General features: G+C 36.5%; 1 protein-coding gene across 3 annotated transcripts in view; it reads right to left on the bottom strand.

Annotated features, from left to right (window-relative positions):
* The window catches only part of FSTL5 (follistatin like 5), a 579511-nt gene that overhangs the window by 45922 nt on the left and 512258 nt on the right, over positions 1-21331 (bottom strand). For all 3 annotated transcript variants that reach the window (XM_006081840.3, XM_023753401.1, XM_006081839.3), the window contains 2 exons: positions 9238-9387; positions 3281-3388 (listed from right to left, as the gene is read on the bottom strand). In XM_006081840.3, the coding sequence (XP_006081902.1) occupies positions 3281-3388; positions 9238-9387 (258 nt within the window). The remainder of the gene's footprint in view (positions 1-3280; positions 3389-9237; positions 9388-21331) is intronic.

Genomic DNA, 21331 nt, shown 5'->3' with positions numbered 1-21331 from the left:
CACTGCTGGAATTGAGCAGGGTGTGATGGATGGCCAAATTCGGGACTGAGACGACTAAATGCGAGGATGCACAGATTGATCGGATGCACATTAATCAATATGCCCCATCTTTCAGCAACCCCTGGCTCATTCCTAATGGCATCCTGCCATTGGTCTCTCTACGTGTGATGCCTTCCACAGACCCAGAGCCTCCACCTCCCAATGTCACCCCATCTGGCCGTGGCCTACTTTCTGAACAATAGCAACTCTAAGGACTTTATTCCAAGTTGTTTCTTGGAGGTATTTTCTTCTCCAATTGTTTTGCATTTGAAAAGATATTACAGAGAAATTGTAAAACTGTGCAGATGACAGACTCAGGATTTTTAGGACAGCATTTCTTAAATTTTTATCAGGCATGATGTCTTAAAAAAATAACTCTGATAAATCTTTGAGAACTCACTTAAGAACACTAATTGGAAAAATCATTGTCTTATATACCTAAAATTACAGTACATGAGTTTTTATTTAATAATTGAAAATATCACAGAAATAATATATTTTGCTTTCATAATTGGCAAAGATTTATAGATTTACTAATAATCAAAAGGAAAACAAAGAAGAAGGGATGTAAGCAGGGCTTTCTGGTCCTTAATAAAATGTTTTTGCTCCTTCAAGGGTCAGTGGGCACCGTTGAAAGATACACTGCATTAAGGCCAACAAGTTGCCTACTAGCTTTTACATCCTAGCATCTATGTCTCTTTCCAGCCTAACCTTTCAGCATGTGGCATAGACACTCTAGCAAAAGTGAGAGTGTGCTCATGTTTTTGATCTGGCGAATTCCATTTCTCCAAAGGAAAAGTGTCCCCATTTTCAAACAAATCTTAGAACCCATTTTCTTTGGGGATGTTTCCTGATAAACCTGTTCTGTTGGGAGACAATTATCTATGAATATTTGACATTTTTGCAGAGTCAGGTCTTTCTGAGCAAAGGGCACTGGCAAACTTTGTTAAAGGATGATGTCAGCAAAAGTGCCTGGGATACTAGAGATGGTGTTTTTGCTCCTGAGATATTTAGAGACTTAAGGCCTTTGAGCCAATTCTTGCCCCTCCCTCCCAGGACAAGATTTGTATATATTTCTGAGTAATAATCTCTGTCTCTCACAGGAGAGGATGGGCTGAAGGCAGCAGACTAAAAAAACGTAGGGACACATATCTTCAGGGTCCTTTCCTGTAGTACAACTGTGCTGCACTTGCAGGGTAACACTGGTCTTCCCCACATCACCCGATAGGGGTTGGGGCTAGAGAATAGCTGCTAACATGCTCCCTGGGTAAGAAATGGTTCATTCTCTGTCTACAGACCCTGCATTTTTCTTTCTATCTATCTATCTATCTATCTATCTATCTATCTATCTATCTATCTATCATCTATCACCCACCATCTACATACATATAGATGTGTAGATGTGTGTACACACACAAACTTTATGTAAATAAATTTTCTTGTATATACTATTTTAAGAATATTTCTCACTTCCTAAATTTTATTTCATATTTTCAAATGTGCCAGAAAACATTTTAAACATTCACTAAATCTTATTAGCATAATTCCCTCTCTCTTTTTTTTATTCAGAGAAAAAGAATCCATTTTGAGAAGGCTGGATAATGTGTGGAAAGTTACTAAACACTTATAAAAAGACTTTTCCCTGTTTTCTGTATGTTATTAAAGATGTTTGCCTAAAGTTATTTTTAAGTCATACCTATTCTATTTATCTTGTCAAGATTATATTTAAATACAAACTCTCAAATAATTAGAGCCTATGAGCATATTGTGGCAGATCATCCAAACAGTGGTCCACAGTGAAGATTGTGCTCTTTCCATCAAGAGACTGGCTACTACTCCATCCCTTTGAATCTAGGCAGGCCGTGTAACTTGCTTCCATCAACAGGCTGAATGAAGTTACTTATGTAAATCCTGGAGCCCAGATTTTAACTGGCCTGGCAACTTCCAGTATCTTGTAACCTGGAATCACTATGCTGTGAAGGTATCAGTCCAATGGATGAGCAGGCACATATAAGAGACACAAGACACCCAGCTAAGTACTACCACCACAGGCCGAGGTAGGAGTGAGGCCGTTTTGGACCTTCCAGCTGTTATTAACAAATGATTTCAGCATTTCAGTGATTCCTGAGCTCCCTGTCTTGCCCGCAGAAACACCCAGACTGCCAAGCCACAGAATTTGTGAGTGGTAGGTCATCCTTGAATTTTGTTGAAAACCTCAAGTTTTGAAGTGTTTTGATTTGCAGCAATAGATAACTGAAATACTGTATCATATTTTAGATGCTTCACATGACACATATTCCTAGTGAAATATAAAATAAACCATTAACTCTGATAGTTGCATTAAAATATTTCATTTCAATAAATCTGCTCTTTGTAAGTTAAATATTGTAATACAGAAAATATTCAAAAACATTAGCAGTATTGGTACTGACCATTAATTAAAAATGACATTGCATTCAACAGATTTACTGAAAACTGGCCAAAGATTAATGACTTAAGACTTTGTAAGAAGAGACATGTACAAGGTGGTGCTCTAATCACAAGGTAGTTTAGAAATAGAAAATTTGCAGTTTCAGGGCCAAACATTCTTTCCCTTTTTCTCTCTCTTTTTCTATTTAAACTTAAAAATCCAAAAATCTAAAGACTGTGCCAAAGAGTCATTGTCAAATGTATGCTATATTTTTTCTGCATCTGTCAAGTTCTCATATAAGCAACTTCAAGACAGAAGCAAGTTCCACACAAATGACACCACATTAATTCCCAATTAGAAATGAGCCCGTGCTCACATAACAAAATACTAGCTATTTGGAGAAAAGTGGAGATCTGCTTTGAGACTTTGTCTACCTCTCCTGGTCTCTGTTTCATGTACCCCACCCATAGGTCCTGTTTTGAAAAGAGAAACTAAAATTTAAAAAAAATTCTTATGAAATTTGCAGGGAGGCAGGAAACTGTTGAAAGGTAAATTTCAACTTTTTTTTCCCTAGCAGTATCATTTTTGTCATCATAGGCTATGCTTGTAGCATATACATCCAACCTTTGACAAATATGTCCTACAATACTTTCCAATAAAAAAAATGCTGAGAAATCAACTTTCTTTTACCTTTTTCTGTGCAGATCTAGATGTGATTAAAGTACAGTCCTCAGGTGGAAGAATATAATTGTTAAGTGGTTATAAATACCCGATGAGATAGCTAAAGGTTTAACGGTCATTATTCGATCAAATATAGTGAAATGGACTTACCTGAAGTGTTGGAGAAGTCTTTTCCAAGGTACCCCAGCTTAGCACCCAGACCTGATCATGGGATCTGTCATAGTGTAACTTAACTGGGACAGGGTCTGTGCTTACTGCCTGCAATAAATAGGAGTTGAAAAAAAATGTTTACACATTGAAACATTAGTTAAAAAGTAGGCCAGAAATTACGGAAGAATTCAAGAGTTTAGATGTCAAATTAAAAATGTATGTTGCTAATTACCTAATTTTCTAAACTCTTACTTGATTAATTTGGAAATGTGATACTTTACTCAAACATGTTTTTATGCTATTTTATAAAGTCTTATGTTCACTCATTACTTATGCAAATTGTATGTCATGGAGAAGCTATTTAAAAAACTCAAGATATAAGTGATTAACATGTGCATTTTAATCAGGTGTTGAACACAGGTGAGAACTAAGTTTATATACTATTAGGTTTTTTCCATCCCAACGTTGACCAACTATAATGCTAAGACACTAATAATATGAGATGTGGTTGTAACTCTAGTAACAGATTCCCTAATTTATTTTCCTTAATGAGAGATCTAAAATCACAGAAACAAGGAGAAGCAATTTTTTGTACCATACATGATATGGTAAATGTGTTTTTCTGCTAATATTTATAATATTTAGCATTAACTTAAAATAAAACTTCCAGAAAATAAATTGCTTCCAGGCAGTTATTTCACTCACTTTAATTTTAAGCTATTTATATTACAAGCTAAGCCTTTTGCAAAGTAATTTGCTGTAGTAGTTGCATAGATAAATTTTATAACACAAAACAAATTGTATTCAATAAAACAGCTTTTATTCAATATTGAAAGTATTTCTTTCCAAAGCTCTGTTGAATATCCTTAGAGAATTTCCTAAGTCCTAGTTCATAACTTAATCCTTTTCTCAGTGGGTTTAGTTGAAGGTAAACTACCTTTGTGGTTGAACATATGGAGATTCACATTTTAACTAGCATGTTGGCAATTTAGTCTTACTAAAGTATTTTTTTTTCTAAAATCTTGCCCTGTGTTTTATCTATGTTTTTGGATTACTGAAGTAAGTATTAGACTTCTGAAAAGACCTATTTAAGTATTTCTGTATCAATGTCCTCATCCCTTTCTTTCTTGCTAATAGAATATGGTATTGTTTTGGTATTAGATGGGCAGCAATGCTCTCAGGGAAGATGAGCACCAGAGATTTAGGGACAATGACTAATTTCATTGCCCTTTGACAAATACAAAGTTTCCCAGCCTCTCCAAGGGTTAGGGGTGGTTACATGGCATATTCTAGTTTATATATTATAAAATTACTAGAGGCCCAGTGCACGACATCCATGCACTGGGGGGAGGAAGGGTCCTTCAGTCCGAAGTGCGTCCTCTCGGAGTCTAGGACCCCTTGGGGGATGTCCGCCTGCTGGCTTAGGCCCACTTAGCACTGCTGTGGAAGGCGGGAGAGGCTCCTGCCACCGTAACTGCACTCGCCAGCCACAAGCCTAGCTTCTGACTAGATATGCAGCTCAAAATGAAGGAAAGTACATCTAACGTATTTTATTGGAAAATGTTTAAGTCTTGGGAAAAATCAGTTTACAAGTTTTCAAGTGTGCAGATATAACACATTTTACAGAAGGAAGATTTATATGGTTTTCATCAACAAAATAATATAACAATGATGAAATTATTCCCAAACAACCTTCTCCAGATTAATCTTGTCATAACATAATTTTCAGGAAAAAACACACACACACACACCAAACAGATATTTTCCTACTTACATCATCCACTTTTGAAAGGAATAAATTACATATGTTGGATTTTATAAAATGTCTGCTAGTATATTCTGGAAATTACTCTAAATGATCAGTAAATGATCAGTAAATTTAAACCATTCGATAGTAAAAAAGAAAGGTGCTATTTTTGACACTTTTTAAAATAATTTCCTTTCCACAATTAAACCTGTAAATCTCTGTGTAATGAAATAGTTACAATATTTCTCCACATTTTATGAAAAGGATTGTAAATATGCTATTATATTTGACTGCCCTCTCCCTCCCATATCTCACAACCTCAGGAAACACAATTACACCTGCCTTCCAAATACTGACCTCTTTCCAGCTCCTCCTCTGCTACCACCATGCACAGAGCCTCTATCATCTCTAACCTCACCACATGATTTTTACCTTCTAACTTTATACTAATCAACTTTATCAACAGATTTATCAGAGCGATTTTATTTTGAGGGGTAAGCATTAGACAGATCATGACACTAATCTGTCCACAACACTACAAAGTGTTCTCATGTCCCTCAGAGTAAACCCTAAAATTCCTTATAATAACTCCCTGACCTGCCACTCCCCAATCTTCTTCCTCAAACACCCTCACCTACTATTCTTCCCTTGATGTCTGCAATCCACCAACCATTTATACCAAGAATGATATTAGTTAAAAGACAATGTTCAAGAATATGAATATGAACATTTTATATATGCTCATCTTTCACCTCAAAATTAACCTCATAGAATGCTCATTTATACTTAGTATAAATTTGCATTTATTTACTAATATTATTTTGCCAGAAAAATTGTTTTCAAACTTTGCCTTTAGAAGCCTATAGAAGATAAGATTTATTTGAAGCAGGTGATTTTAATCCTCACCAAAATAGAACAAAGAAGATCAGTTTTGACCTATTGAGTAATCCTGTAAGACTTTTTTAAATAAAAGTTTCTGATATCATAAGTTGGAAATTTCTCTTCCATATCATAAACACTATAATTTTGTACACATAGTAGACTATGGTTGGCCTAGTGATATTCAGATAATTAAGCCATAATCCATCATCCAAAAAAATTATTGATTTATTCAACATTTTCACAAAGATCTTTCAAATAACTTAATTAATTTTGTTATAATTAATTAATAGTAGTGATCTACATGTTTCAGGTTCCAGAGTCTGTATTTCTTAATCATTCATGTAAGTACCATTTTCAGAGTGATATATTATAATGAATTAATTTCTTATCTTATTGTTTTGTAAAAATATGTTCAACATATGCTATATAATGTAATATTTTTATTTGCTGCAGCTTTATAAATATATTGATATAAATATTTTTTTTACTATTTTAAAACATTGTTTAAGGGTGCAATTTACTTACACTATCAGGGTTTTTCTTTCCTTTGTTGATTTGACCTGTAAACCTTAACTCCCTCAAAATCCCAATATACCTACCTATAGGTATACAAATTCATCAATATTTCCTGAGGGGATACGACAAATACAAAAAATTTTAAAAGCATGCTATACTGGTTACAGAGCAGTTGTATCAGCTTCTAGAAAGATGGCTTATATTGTAAGGGTGAAATTCTGGGAATAGCAACAGAGAAAGATACACAGACTTGCGGTTTAATCTTGACATGAAGGAACAGTGTGGCACAGCTTGTTTATCAGTCTGACAAGGAGAGTACCAGCTGGCTAATTAAGTGAACCTAATTTAAACTAATGATGTAGATTCTCAAGATAATGTGCTAATGGCTAGAGGAGACTGCTGATGACACTTAAGAATACTCCCGAGGTGCTACAATAAGCCACTGCTGCATCCAAGCAGAACCTGATTTTGCTCCATGGAAGACAAAATGGGGTCAGTTGTTTATTAGTTAATCGTTTATAGAGCAAAACATCACCTGTATAACATTCTTACAAAAATTTTCTATAAGAAGAAAAGCAAGAGCCATTTGATGTTTAAAGCAATACCAAGGGTGTAGATTCTTTTTAAAAAGTGTGACCTTTTATTTTAAAGCTGCAGGTAGAAATAATACGGAAACAATAATTCTGGAAACAAATATACCCTAATGGTAATAATTTATCATGAAGTTTGTATAATCTTATGTTGTTAAGAAACTATTTTTTTATTTTAATAATAAAGTCTAACAATGCTGTTTAATTTTTTAAATGTTTAGTCCTAAAATGTTTATTTAATACCAATCCACACAGTCAATATATGCAAAAGAAAAAGTCAGAAATGTGATTTCCTAGATAAGGTCAGTATGAAACACTAGAGACTTACTTTAATCTGACTGACAAAGAAAGCCTGAAAGATTAAATTTAAATAAATATAAGGTTATATTTCTCTTTTTTTCCCCAATAATAAGGCACTCTGATTTTGGACTTCACTGTTGGGAGATGATTAAAGTTTGATTATAAGTAATATTGTTAGTTGCCTCTATATAATATATTCAGATTAAAATAAATAACCAGGTATAGCACATAATCAGAAAGTCTAATTTAATTTGGATACAAAAAAGTGGTCAGATTAAGAAAGGATGCTTTATTTTTATAAAATTAACTTTGTACTTTGAAGTTGACTATAACCATGGATATAGATAAAGCTTTAAATCACAAAGTTTTTCAAATGTAGTTTTTTTAAGTAGTTAGAAATATTTCTATATTACTTGAATTATTAACTTGTAAAACAGAGGGTTCAATATCTAAATCCATAAAATCTACCCCTTACATGTTTTTAAATTAGAAAAAGATTTGAGAAATTAGAAACTATGAGATGAATTATTTTCAAGTATAATAATATTTAAGATATTCATTATTCACCTTTAAGCATGTACTTTTGGGAACTAAAATTTACATACTCTATGGTAATGTTAAGACAAATATAATGATGCAATATTTTACCCAGCAGGTAGTAGACTTTTGGAACTCATTATCTAAAGACTTCCACATACTGAAATTATACATGGTTGCAAAAAATAGAATTTAGACAAATTAAAGAAGAAACTTTTAATTTTGAAAAAAAGAGAATCTAATAAATGATATATGTCTAAAATTTTAGGTTGATAATTATAGTCAACAATAGGCCTCAAGAAGTAGGGTCGCTGCCCAGCTGGTGTGGCTCTGTGATTGAGCATCAACCTATGAACAAGGAGGTCAAGGTTTGATTCCAGGTCAGGACACATGCATAGGTTGCAGCTTGATCCCCAGGAGGGGGCATGCAGGAGGCAGCCAATCAATGATTCTCTCTCATCATTGATGTTTCTATCTCTCTCTCTCTCCCTCTCCCTCTCCCTTCCTCTCTGAAATCAATAAAAATATATTTAAAAAATAATTAGTGTCTCTATCACAAAAAATACTAGATTGAATATACCCAGTATAGAAATTTTTATTTTACAAACCAAGGTAATCTCTTAATTTCTATAGAATAGATTGTTGCAGAATTGTCCAAATCATTCTGCTGCTACTTCACTCTTTTCCAAAAAGGTCTTTAGTAGTCCCGTAATTCAAAACCTTTCCTTTTCATTGGTAGAAGTAATATTCAACATGATCATAAAACTCTCCAGAGCTTGTGTGAGCAACCCCATGACATACCACTATCGCTGCCTTACTATTCCAAAAATTAAGTTCCCACATTTTTCCTACAATGGGGGTGTATCTGATATGTTAGAGATATTTGTCTCTGTCATTGACTTATGTACATATTAGTACTTTTCTTTTTACTACTTAGTAATTAATACCTATTAAGTTACTATTATCTAGTAAAGCCTTTCATTATCTCAGCCTTTGTTAAGAATCAAATAAGAATGATATAATACTGCTTCTGGGATGATAAGTAGTAATGCCTTAATTGACCCCTGACTGGGACTCTCCTTGCTCTAGGCAGAATAAGCAACTCTGGGGATGATTTTTGTGAAACTAGTCATTTTAGTATTATTATGTATTCACAGAATCACATTTTTAAAAACAAAAGATATTCAAATTATTTCTTTAATTCATTAGGCTCAAGGAGCAAAAAGAGAGGAGTGCAAGTAGAAAAGGCATATATTTTCCATTTATCCAAGTAATGAAACTAGTTATACTGACAATCAAATGTCAAAGCACATGTTACCTGGCAAAGGCTATTAAGCTAAAGTAAATACATTTAGTCACTTTCAAAAAGTAGGAGTCATTCTTACCTGAACAACCTTTTGGGACTGCACATCAACAATTAGAACTCTGTCCAAGGTTGGCTGTGCAACATAAATGAATTTGTCTTTGACATTAACCGCCGAGGCCCACACACATTTCTGAACTTCATCTCCTTCAGCTTTGGGACAGACCTCATCCTATAATTTGTCATATAGAAAAATAAAATTAGTATCTTAAAATATAACATGGGCATGGCCATATTCCATATAAAATTAATTGCTGCTTTACTACTTTCAGCATGGAAAGCTAAATATAAAATTAATAAATATAAATATAGAATGAGGTAAATTAATCACAACTATATATAGTACATATTTAAGTTAATTAAGTATTTATAGAAATAAATGTGAATGTGAGGTAGTTATTCAGAATGGTTACTTAATTTTTCAATTTGGCATCCACGTCAAATTTTACAATGTCCTTTAATCATCCCAAGCCTTTTTATTCTACTTTTTTACCCTAGAACTGCCTTCTGGTTGAATATTGCATAGTTTGGGCTGGATGGCCATAAATGAGTCAAAAAAATACCTTCTATTTCTTCCTTTCCTGCACTTTGTCAATAAATGAATGTTGAAAGGATATGTCAGTCAGCCTTTGTGAACCACACTGGGAGACACATCACAAGTATAAGAAATGTCACTTAGCTCATTATTTTTTTCAGATTTTTCTTTTATTCAGTGGTCTATTGGTTCTATAATTCTCTCAATTCATTTATAGTTAGAAAAACCACTAAAAAGAGATTTGTTGACCAGCACATATAGTATGTGTGTAATGATACTTATTTATGTAATGATGATATAATGATCAATACTGATTTATGTACTTTACTTGTTTTATGATATAGGTCTGATCATTGATTACTGATATCTAATTTACTGATTTGTGTACTCCAGCTAGTAACTCTTAAGCTAAATTAGAATATTCTCTTCTTTAATTCAAACAAAAACATAAATTTTTCATCAGAATTTCCATTCACCATTTGTATTTAATAATCATGAAATAAAATCAACAGTTTTCCTTAGCTACACCACTAAATGTATCTTTTAATTTAAAGGTAATACTTACAGCAGAGAAACCACATTTGGCATTCAAGGATTAAAATGAACACTTCAACTATGTAACCCTTCTCAGGGAGCACAGCCATAATAGGTGGTCTACCTGTTTGCATAGCATTTGGAAAATAATGTCATAATCACAGCACTCCGGAATGAGAAGCTCAGTATGTGGTCTTCAGGTCTCATTCAGGGAGGAACTGGAGTGCCTACTAATTTCTAAGAACCAGTCCAGAGGCTGTCAGGTTTAGCCAGAACACCAGGAACATGCAGTGGTAATGTCTAAACAACACAGGCTGTACCAGGTTCCCAGGACATAAGAAACAAAACAAAACAAAACAAAACAAAACAAAACAAAAAACCAGCTCAGCTGCCGTGGTGGTTCGGTGGTTGAGCATTGACCTATGAACCAGGAGATCACAGTTTTGTTCAGGGTCAGGGCACATGCCAGGGTTGCAGGCTCCATCCCCAGTGTGGGGTGTGCAGGAGGCTGCGGACCAATGATTCTCTCTCATCATTAATGTTTCTATCTCTCTCTCCCTCTCCCTCCTCTATGAAATCAATTAAACACACACACGAAAAAACAAAATGAACAAACTAACAAAACAACCACCCTGAAAACTAAACGCCTGATGTATGCTTCTGGTCGTTTTGGAGGCATCACATTACTTCATTTCATGGACTGTACCCTGATCATTCTACGATGACTACCTGCAGGGTCATCCTGAGTAATGTCCATGGCACCCTTAAGCAGGCAGCACAAACCCGAAGGCAGAAATCTGCCCTCAGCACATGCCCAGAAATAGAGGCAAGTATTGTACTTTCATTCATCAATTTACTGAAACGTTATTTTCCCTCAGAAATATGTTAAAAATTCATTGATAAGAACCTATTTTGTGATAATCAAGCACTATACAAAATATGTACTGGGAGGCATGAAGAGGTGAGAAAAAAGTGGGACCTAAAGTTGATGAAAGGCTCAGCATATAGGGAAATTGTTTACAAATCCTTTGCTGTTGTGTAAAAGCCACCAATGAAACCTGCCAAAACCACAGAAAGTGTGAGTGGCCTGACAGGTAACTGTCAGCCGAACAACTGCAGAACCAGGAGCAATTTCCACCCCTATGTTTGCTATAAAACTATTCAACAGTAAAATAAATGACTCTGCTGGGAATTATTTCTATTTGTGTGCTGTCCCCACAGGATGTCCCTGACCAGACTCACAATCATTTTTACAAAGCCATTAAAAGTTTCCAGACAGTCAGCCTGAATTTTCTTTGCTTCCCTTTATGACATTATTTCTGATTAGAGTCTATTAGGTCCCATTTTGCAATAGCACTCTTATTTTTTTAGATTCCATAGATTAACATTTATTTCTGTGGATAAAAATTGGAGAGGAATGTTTTTTCACATGCATTAGGCATTTAATGGGATAAAAGAGAAGCTAAAAAAAAAACCCCAGAGATTCAAAATAAGATTAAGATAATACAAATTGATGAGGAAAATTGTCACAAATTCTATCAGTATCATGAAATTACTATTTATATAAATGTATACTGCCCTGACCGGTTTGGCTCAGTGGATAGAGCGTCGGCCTATGGACTGAAGGGTCCCAGGTTCGATTTCGGTCAAGGGCATGTACCTTGGTTGCGGGCACATCCCCAGTAGGGGGTGTGCAGGAGGCAGCTGATCGATGTTTCTCTCTCATCAATGTTTCTAACTCTCTATACTTTTCCCTTCCTCTCTTTAAAAAATCAATAAAATATATTAAAAGAAAACAAATGTATACTACCTATATCATTCAGAGTGAAAGGGATTAAGATATTAGAAGTAATGAGGATGAGCATCAATAAGAAAAAGACAATTCTAGTTTACTAGAGGCCCGGTGCACAAATTTGTCCATGGGTGGGGTCCCTTGGCCTGGCCAGCAATCGAGGCCTATTGGGGGCCAGCTGGTAGGGGGGAGGGATGTGGGAGGTTGGCCAGCTGAGGGGAGGGGCCGCAGGAGGTTGGCTGTGGGAGTGCACTTACCACTAGGGGGCAGCTCCTGCATTGAGTGTCTGCCCTTGGTGGCCAGTGCATGTCATAGTGACTGGTTGTTCGGTCCTAATGATCACTTAGGCTTTTATATATATAGATAATTAGAACTTATCTATTTTCTTTTAGATTATTTCCACATTTAATTACATATTTCTTGTGTATGTATCCACCTCTTCAAAAATTGTAAAGGAATACAAGATATAGTATAAGTGATAATGGAATTTTTGGTTTAGCAATTAAAATAGTGATGATACTTGATTTGGTAAACATAAGTAGATCAAACAGATGATTATATGCATTCATTTTCTACAGGGATTTTCCATTTGTATTTATTGTATTACCTATTAAAAATATTTTGCCCTTAAATCTCCAAATTCCCATCTCTACCATTCTTCTCCTCCCTCCTCCTCTTTCTTCTTTTCCTCCTCCTTCTCCTCCCCCTCCTCCTTCACAGTTCCCCCTTTAGAACATCTTGCATCATTCATGGTAGGAACAAATGTTATTTGTCACAAGTAGCTGGTCAGAGGGGAGCGCGCTTCAGAACTCACAGGAGCCTGCACCCAGGGTGGCTGTAGTCTCGCTGATTATGGGACTGCAGCCGAGGCAACAGGTCCCTGGCGGGGGTGGCTGTAGAATCCTGAGTGTTACCTGAGGGCACCCTGGGTAGAGGTGAGGCTGGGCTCCCAGTCACAGCAGCTCCCCCCTTCAAAGAGGTGTGGCCTCTGCAGAAGAGCCAGCTGCTCTGGGACTGTTTGCAATGGTAGCAGAGGCTGCCTGGTTAGGTGAGCCTGGTCAGACTGCCCCCAAAGGTTCTGCGGGATCTAACTGTGACACACACACACACACACACACACACACACACACACACACTCACACACCCCACACGTACACACACTCCTCTTTTGCTCCCTCCCTCACTCACGTTCTCTCCCTCACTGCTGCCTTCTTCCTGCCTCTGTAGTTGGGTCTGGAGTGTTATTGACCCGTTCGTGGATGGAGTCTCCTCTCTGGGTGTCTGGTTATGTGGCTTGCTCTCTACCACATTGGCCAAACAGGATAAAATTCACCTCGACAAGACATGACACAAAGGGAACAAAACATGAATGTACTCACAATACCTACCGATAACCCCAATATAAGTGACCACCAGAGAAAAGAGAATTAGAGGAGAGACAAAAGAGCACAAATGATATCAAAGAGAGAAAAAATGGTATAAGAGAAAACAAAAAGAAGAAAAAGGAAGAAAAAGGGGAAAAATATATGGAGAAAACACCAGAGAACAAACAGATAAACCAAAACATACAAACACCATATACCCAGTAAAGAGAGTAGTGACAGAATCTTATATACAGAAAGTAAGGTTAAGGAATTAGATGAATATGGGGAGGACCTCAGTTCAGTATAGAGGAAGTAGAAAGAGGATGAGTGGATAAGAAGAAAGAGAAAGAGAAGAAAAAATATAATAAGAAAAAATTAGAAAAAATTAATTAAAAAGATAAAAAAAATAGAATGATGAAAAAATAATGTGAAAAGAAATAGAAAATAAAGAAAAGGAAAATAAAAACAAAAGAAAAAAAGAAATACAAAAATAATAATAAATTAAAATAAAATGAAAAAGTGAAGTGTCATTCCTTTGGCTGGTTTAAGAGGAAGATAATATGGCTTGATTTATATTAGGGAAGTTTAAAACTCTAAGCAGTTCTATAAAATAACAGGATTATTAGATAGTAAAATAATAAAGAATCAAATTAACAATAATCATGTGGAAACCTATGTAGAGAACATTTATAGTTGATATTTAAAATATCCTCTCATTAAAGTTTAAAAATAGACAATAATCAAAGGAATACCAGGCCTAGTTGCATGGGTAACAAAAGCACTGCAAAAGGCAACCTAACATTATTAGGTTAGGATTCTCTAAGACATAAAGAAAAGTAAACATCTGATTTTCTGCATAACTTGGAATACAAATGCATTTTATAATATACATAAAGTGTAATGAAAAAAAATTGGCATTAGTATTATAATGAAGGTAGAAATAAGTATGTAACAAAAAAGATGAACTAAGATATATCCACCTCATTTGGGCACTGAACTAAGCAGCATTGTGGATTCACCCAATTGTGACATATAGACAATCAGAGATAGGCACTGAACCACTGGAAACATATATTGAGTCAAAGGTGGAGAGAGAGGGTTTGACAAATATGAAAACACTAGAGGCCTGGTGCATGAAATCTGTGCACTGGGGGTGGGGAGTCCCTCAGCCCAGATTGTGAGAGGGCCAAGGGACCCCACTGTGGCACTATCAGGGCCAGGGAGGGATGGGGGAGGTGGCCAGCTGGGGAGGGACTACGGGAGGACTCCAGGGCAGGTCCAGCCCATCTCGCTCAGTCCCGATCGGTTGGACCCCCACAGTAAGCTAACCTACCAGTCACAGTGTCTACCCCCTGATGGTCAGTACACATTATAGCAACTGGTCGAATGGTTGACTGTCTGCCCCCTAGTGGTCAGTGCACATCATAGCAAGTGGTTGAGCAGCCTTAGCATATAATTATCATATTACGCTTTGATTGGTTGAATGGATGACCAGACGACTGGACACATATAGGATAATTTTATTATTATCCTATATAATAAAAGCCTAACACTTAGCATATTAGGCTTTTATTATATAGGATAAGCATTTAAATTTGAAATATTTCCTCAGTAAATACATGTTTAACCCTTTGAGTGCCAACCACTATCCTAGGAACTATGCTAAAATTGCCAAGGCATTTTTGCTAATTTTACAGCAGTTTAGGAAAAAAATTATGAATTGCAAGTAAATGAAGTTACATATTCAAAAACTTAAGGAAACCTTTACTACATTGACATATTTAGCAATATCATAATCACTAATAAAAGCAGACTTAGGCCCTAACCGGTTTGGCTCAGTGGATAGAGCGTCGGCCTGCGGACTGAAGGGTCCCAGGCTCGATTCCGGTCAAGGGCATGTACCTTGGTTGCGGGCACATCCCCAGTGGGGGGTATGCGGGAGGCAGCTGATCGATGTTTCTAACTCTCTATCCCTCTCCCTTCCTCTCTGTAAAAAAGAAACAATAAAATATATTTAAAAAAATAAAATAAAAAAGCAGACTTAGAACTGGACGCCATTTCGAAGCTTTGATAGCGCTCCCGGCACTTCTGGTGAAAGACAGGAGGAGCGCGATCGTGCTCCCCAGCACTCAAAGGGTTAAGTTTTAACTATCACTTGTCATAGCAAATAAATAAATACATACATACATGAGTCAAGAAATGCATATTTCTCAATAATGATGTTAAACACTAGGCCATGTCATCCTGAATCATTGAGAAACTGAATTCTAATGTAGTATGATTCAAAATGTGGCCTTTGGACAGGTACCAGTTGGCCTATCATTTATTGATAATATTACAGAAATTAAAAATAACCATTTAGAATTTTTTATAGCAATTTGACATTGCCATAATATCCATGACATTGCCATGTGTGATCAGTGGACCTATCTTGAACAGAATTTTTGTTGTTGTTCATCCTCCCTCAAGTATATATGTTTTTCCCCATTGATTTTTAGAGAGAGTGGAAGGGAGAGAGAGCTGCCTCTCGCAGGCAGCCCGACCTTGACTGGGAATCCAACACATGACCAAGAATCCAACACCTGACCTGCAGGCCAACACTCTAACTGCTGAGTCACACTGGCCAGGGCTCCTTAAACAGAACTAGAGCAGTGTGAGTCTTGTTTGACTATCCTATATAATAAAAGGCTAATATGCAAATCAACCAATCACTATGATGTGCACTGACCACCAGGGGGCAGGCACTCAATGCAGGAGCTCCCCCCTGGTGATCAGTGAGCTCCCACAGGGGGAGCGATGCTCAGCCAGAAGCCCTGAGCCTGGCTCCCAGCTGGCTAGCACAGTGGTGGTGGTGGGAGCTTCTCATGACTCCACAGCAACGCTAAGGATGTCCAACTGATGGCAGACATCCCCTGAGGGCTCCCGGACTGCTAGAGGGCACAGGTCGGGCTGAGGGACCCCCCCAAGTGCACAAATCTCATGCACTGGGCCTCTAGTATTAAGATAAATAGAAAAGTGAATAATAGAACACTTGAAAAACTAGTGTTTACTTTATCAAATGCAATAGAATGTCAAGAATTGTTCTCATTGAGGATTTGTTGCAAATGAGACAAGAACTCTTTTGTACTTGATTGGAATGTTTAGTTTGGGATTCTCAGAATATAGTTTACAGCCATGTAGAAATATTTACAATCAAGGTTAAGCTATTTGTGAATATGCTAGATGTATTATATTATTTTAATCTTGCTTTGTGATATTAAAAAAACACCTAGATCTTACAATAATGTATTAAACAATATAATATCAATGGCTATCTCTCTTACTGAAACTTTTTTTAAAAAGAAACAATGAGATTAAACTACTTTCATCAATTTTAATTGGGATCACTGCTTATAACCCAAACGATACAAGTGCTCTTTCCTTTCATTAGATGTATTCAATTTATCTCATTCTATTTCCCTTTCCATTTATTAAAATGTCATAAACAGTCTAGTTCATATTAATTAAAGCATAAGTAGTCACGGTAAGTTAGGGGCTGATTTGCCTTAATCTAGCCTATTTTAGAAAACTGTCATAGCACAATTTTGATTCTACTATATCTAGGTACAGAGGCCACATTACAGAAATGTTCATCTTTTAACATTTATTGATCACTTTCAAACATGACTCATTTAACCTGCATAATAATCCTATGTGATGGGTAATATTATTATACCAGTGAAGTAAACAAGGCTTAAAAGGAATATTAACACAGTTCATCTGAGTGTACAGCTGAACATTATTACATCCAGGACTAGTTGACCTCAAAGCCTGTTTTCTTAGTGTCTCTAATATGCTGTCTCTAAGAGAAACCAGTCTTCGGTTTCTGGCTGTGCAATGTAATCAGCTGTTTTTATTGTGACACTGAAAGCCATACATTCTTCTTACGTTAAAAGAAAAGATGAAAATTTCTGTAATGTGGCCTTTGTACCTTGATTGATTGATTTGCATATGTTGAACTATCCTTGTTCCCCTAAAAAAAAAAAATCTGATGTACTATTTTTTTAAATGTAGGGTTTTTTTTTGTTTGTTTTGTTTTGTTTTTTGTTAATCTTCACCCGAGGATATTTTTCCATTGACTTTTAGAAAGTGGAAGACAGGGGGAGAGACTGAGAGAGAGAAACATCAATGTGAAAGGGACACATCCATTTGTTGCCTCCCGCATACACCCCTACCAGGCCAGGGATCGAGACTGCAACTGAGGTATGTCCCCTTGATCAGAATGGAATCTGGGACCCTTCAGTCTACAGGCTGACACTATCCACTGAGCCAAACTGTTTAGGGCTGTACTCTTATATGTGTATAGTGACTCCTTATTACTCATATAAAAATGTTTTTTAAATGATGGCAATAGATTGTATGACACATACATCATTCTGGTCACATTCACTCATAACTTGGCTGGCACTTATTAATAATCTCTTAAAGAAGACTTAATATGCTATCTTAGATAAAATTACTTTACCCAATTAACATGCTATACAACTCCATCAAAATGCCTCTGCACAATTTACATACTTCCCACTGTGTTCCCTCAGTGTTAAGCTTACATACTTACAGTCTAATAGATGCACATGATAAGAATTTAAAAGTGTGATTTTAAATAAAATATTAGAAGCCCTCTTTAAGTCTAGGACTTCAAAGACCAACTTTATAAATTTATTTCTCTTAAAATCTACAGAGTAATCTTCTGAGGACTAGTTAGAGGTAGTTTACATTACTCTCTTTAGGAAGCACTTGGCAGGATATCATTGTAACCACAAAGGGACGAGAGCTTAAATTTTATTCCTTCTGTAACTCTTTGTAAGTTAAGCCATGTTTGAATAGAGGCCCACTGAGAAAAGAGTAAGTGGGGCAACATTCCGATTACCTTTCTAAAACATACAGTGGTATTGAATTCAAAAGGTTGCTCTATGGCTTCCTGGGGAAAGAAACTGCATCATATAAAAGGGCTGGTTTGTACCAAATATTTTTGCAGGCAGAGTTTGGAGAAGTAGTAATTTGATTAGAAACAGAATGAAATGCAGAAAAGAGAAAGTTGGGAGTATGACCAGGGACTGATGAAATCCCTGAAGGCTGCACTTCTAGAGGCGAGAGGAGACACCAGCAGAGGAAGAAATGTGGACTATTGTGTTCCCCATTTCTAACCTCAGTTACAATTTCTGGAAACCTAAGCATTCTGGACAAAATCCTTACATACACGTTACATTCTAATAGAGCACTAACAGTATTTATTCCTAAAGGTAGAGTAATTTTCATGCGTGAAAATTCCAAACGTGGAAAACAAGACATTTTAGAGGTGATTTGCATCAGACATCCTGTAGAAACTATGTTGCTACATGTCACTGTTATTCAGCATTTATACCAGGCACAGAATATCTATGTCCCAAAATATAAGACCCGAGCATGAAAACATATGTGTACCTCCTAAACTCTTCTAATGACTATAGAAAATAGGTAACACCATGGTATATGTGAAGAACAATAGCTAGATTATCTATACTAATAAAAGGGTAATATTCTAATTAGGGCAGATGTCTTTTGGCACCTTCCGCTGATCTGCCAGGTCACCTCCAGCCAAGGGAGGCCAGACTGTGGCTTAGGCTGAGGGCCGAGGCAGAGGCAGTTAGGGGCGATCAGTCTGACAGGGGAGCAAGGTAGGGGTGATCAGGCGGGCAGGGGGGCAAGGTAGGGGCCATCAGGCCAGAAGGCAGAGTCAGTTAGCCTAAATTGGTAGCTGGACATCCCCTGAGGAGTCCCAGATTGGAGAGGGTGCAGGCTGGGCTGAGGGGCCCCTCTCCCCCATGCACGGATTTTGTGCACCAGCCTTTAGTAATAAATAATTGACTAAAAAAGTATTTAAGATTAAGAGAGTGGTGGGGGAGGATGACATAATAGTTGAAAACCAGAAGAGTCAAAAAGTTAGTAAGCTTGGAAAACCCTGTCATCCTTGAGCGTGTAATTTAAACATTTTGCCAAACCTATTTCAGTGTTAGTCCTGAATTCATAAGTCTGGAGTAGAATTCTATCTGTCTGAAGTTCATACTATTGGTGACAAGATGAAATCATGTGTACAGCTAGGATAAATATAGCAAGAATTCTATCTAGTAAGGCTACATAACAAAAAAGAAAATAAAAAGATGAAAGTATAACTGAAACCAGGTTGTATAGATTTTTTTACTAACTCACTATCAGAAGCTGAAGCCTGATGCAATCTGACATTGCACCAAAATTGAATTTTTATTTAGAGCAAGCAAACAGCATCTTGTGAGAGGTTTGATGGAAGATTCTATATGCTAAATATTTCAGTTTTTTATCTAAACTTCACTGGACAGTGAGTTTTTGGGGGGATTTTACTGCTATTCTCTTAACATGAACAGTGAATTTGAAAAATGTTATATCCATGTTTAATCCTTTTCATGAGAAAAAAATGATTGTAAAAGATTCTTTCCACTACTCACACTCAAAACATTAACTTTCTAAAATCCAGATTAACTAGTATTTTTTTTTACATTGGAACACCAAACTTATACAGAGCATCTGCAGAGTACATATTATGTGATCCTGAATTAATAGACTCATGAGATTTTACTTCCCTTGAAACAATTCAAGAATAAATTATTCTATGAAACATTTTTCACAAACACATTAAAAGAAGAACATGACTTTGTGGGAATTATAGAATAAGAAGTATTATGATGAGGAGGAAATTAGATGTATACATCTTTAAATTTAGAGAATGCCTAAAAGATAAAGAGTCCCATACTCTAAGCAATGGAATTGTCACTAAATTCATTTAACAAGTGTTAGTTGACTACCTGTCATATATAAGGCATTGCACTAAGCATGTTGGAAAAACAAACACTATTTAAACAAGGTCCTTGACTAAAAGAGACAGTAAGCCCAGCTGGTATGGCTCAGTGGTTGAGCATTGACCTATGAACCGGGAGGTCATGGTTTGATTCCTGGTGCGGGGCGTACAGGAGGCAGCCAATTGGCGATTCTCTCTCATCATTAGTGTTGCTATCTTTCTCTCCCCCTCCCTTCTTCTCTGATATCAATAAAAATATATTTTAAACAAAGACATAGTAAAACACGATGGTCAATTTTATATGTGACCTAGGCTATGGTACACAGTTGTTTTGTCAAACACTTTTCTAGATGTTGTGAAGGTGTTTGTGGAGGTGATTAACATTTACAATTAGTTGACTTTAAGTAGAACAGATCACCCTCCCTAATGTGAGTGGCTATGATCCAGTCAGTTGAAGGTCTTAAGATTTAAGAATGAAGTTTCCACCCGGTTGGTATGGCTCAGTGGTTGAGCATCAACCCATGAACAAGGAGGCCAAGGTTAGATTCCTAGTCAGGGCATATGCCTGGATTATAGGCTGGATCCCCAGTAGGGGGCTACAGAAGGAAGCTGATCTATGATTCACACCACGGATGTTTTTATCCCTCTCTCCTCCCTTCCTCTCTCTGAAATCAATATAAACATATTTTTTAAAAAGAATGAGGTTTCCCAAGAAAGTAATTCTGCTTCAGAATTTAACATAGAAATACTGCTTGAGTTGCCAGTCTGTCTACAGATTTCAGACTCAAGAATATAATAAAGACTAGAGGCCCAATGCATGAAATTCGTGCAAGAGTAGGCCTTCCTTCCCCGGCTACCAGCACCGGCTTCCCTCTGGAACCTGGGACCCAGGCTTCCCTTGCAGCCCCGGCTCTGTCCCAGAAGGTTGTCCAGAAGGATGTCCAGAAGGACATCCAGTCTAATTAGCATATTACACTTTTATTATTATAGATTTGTGTCTGAGTTTCCAGTCTGCTGACCTTAGCTGTGGATTTGAGACTC

Source organism: Myotis lucifugus, unplaced genomic scaffold (genome assembly GCF_000147115.1).
Source record: "Myotis lucifugus unplaced genomic scaffold, Myoluc2.0 scaffold_1, whole genome shotgun sequence".
In the NCBI taxonomy this organism is placed as follows: domain Eukaryota; kingdom Metazoa; phylum Chordata; class Mammalia; order Chiroptera; family Vespertilionidae; genus Myotis; species Myotis lucifugus.
Note: the sequence above shows the minus strand (reverse complement) of the source record. Positions and strands in the feature narration are given on the sequence as shown.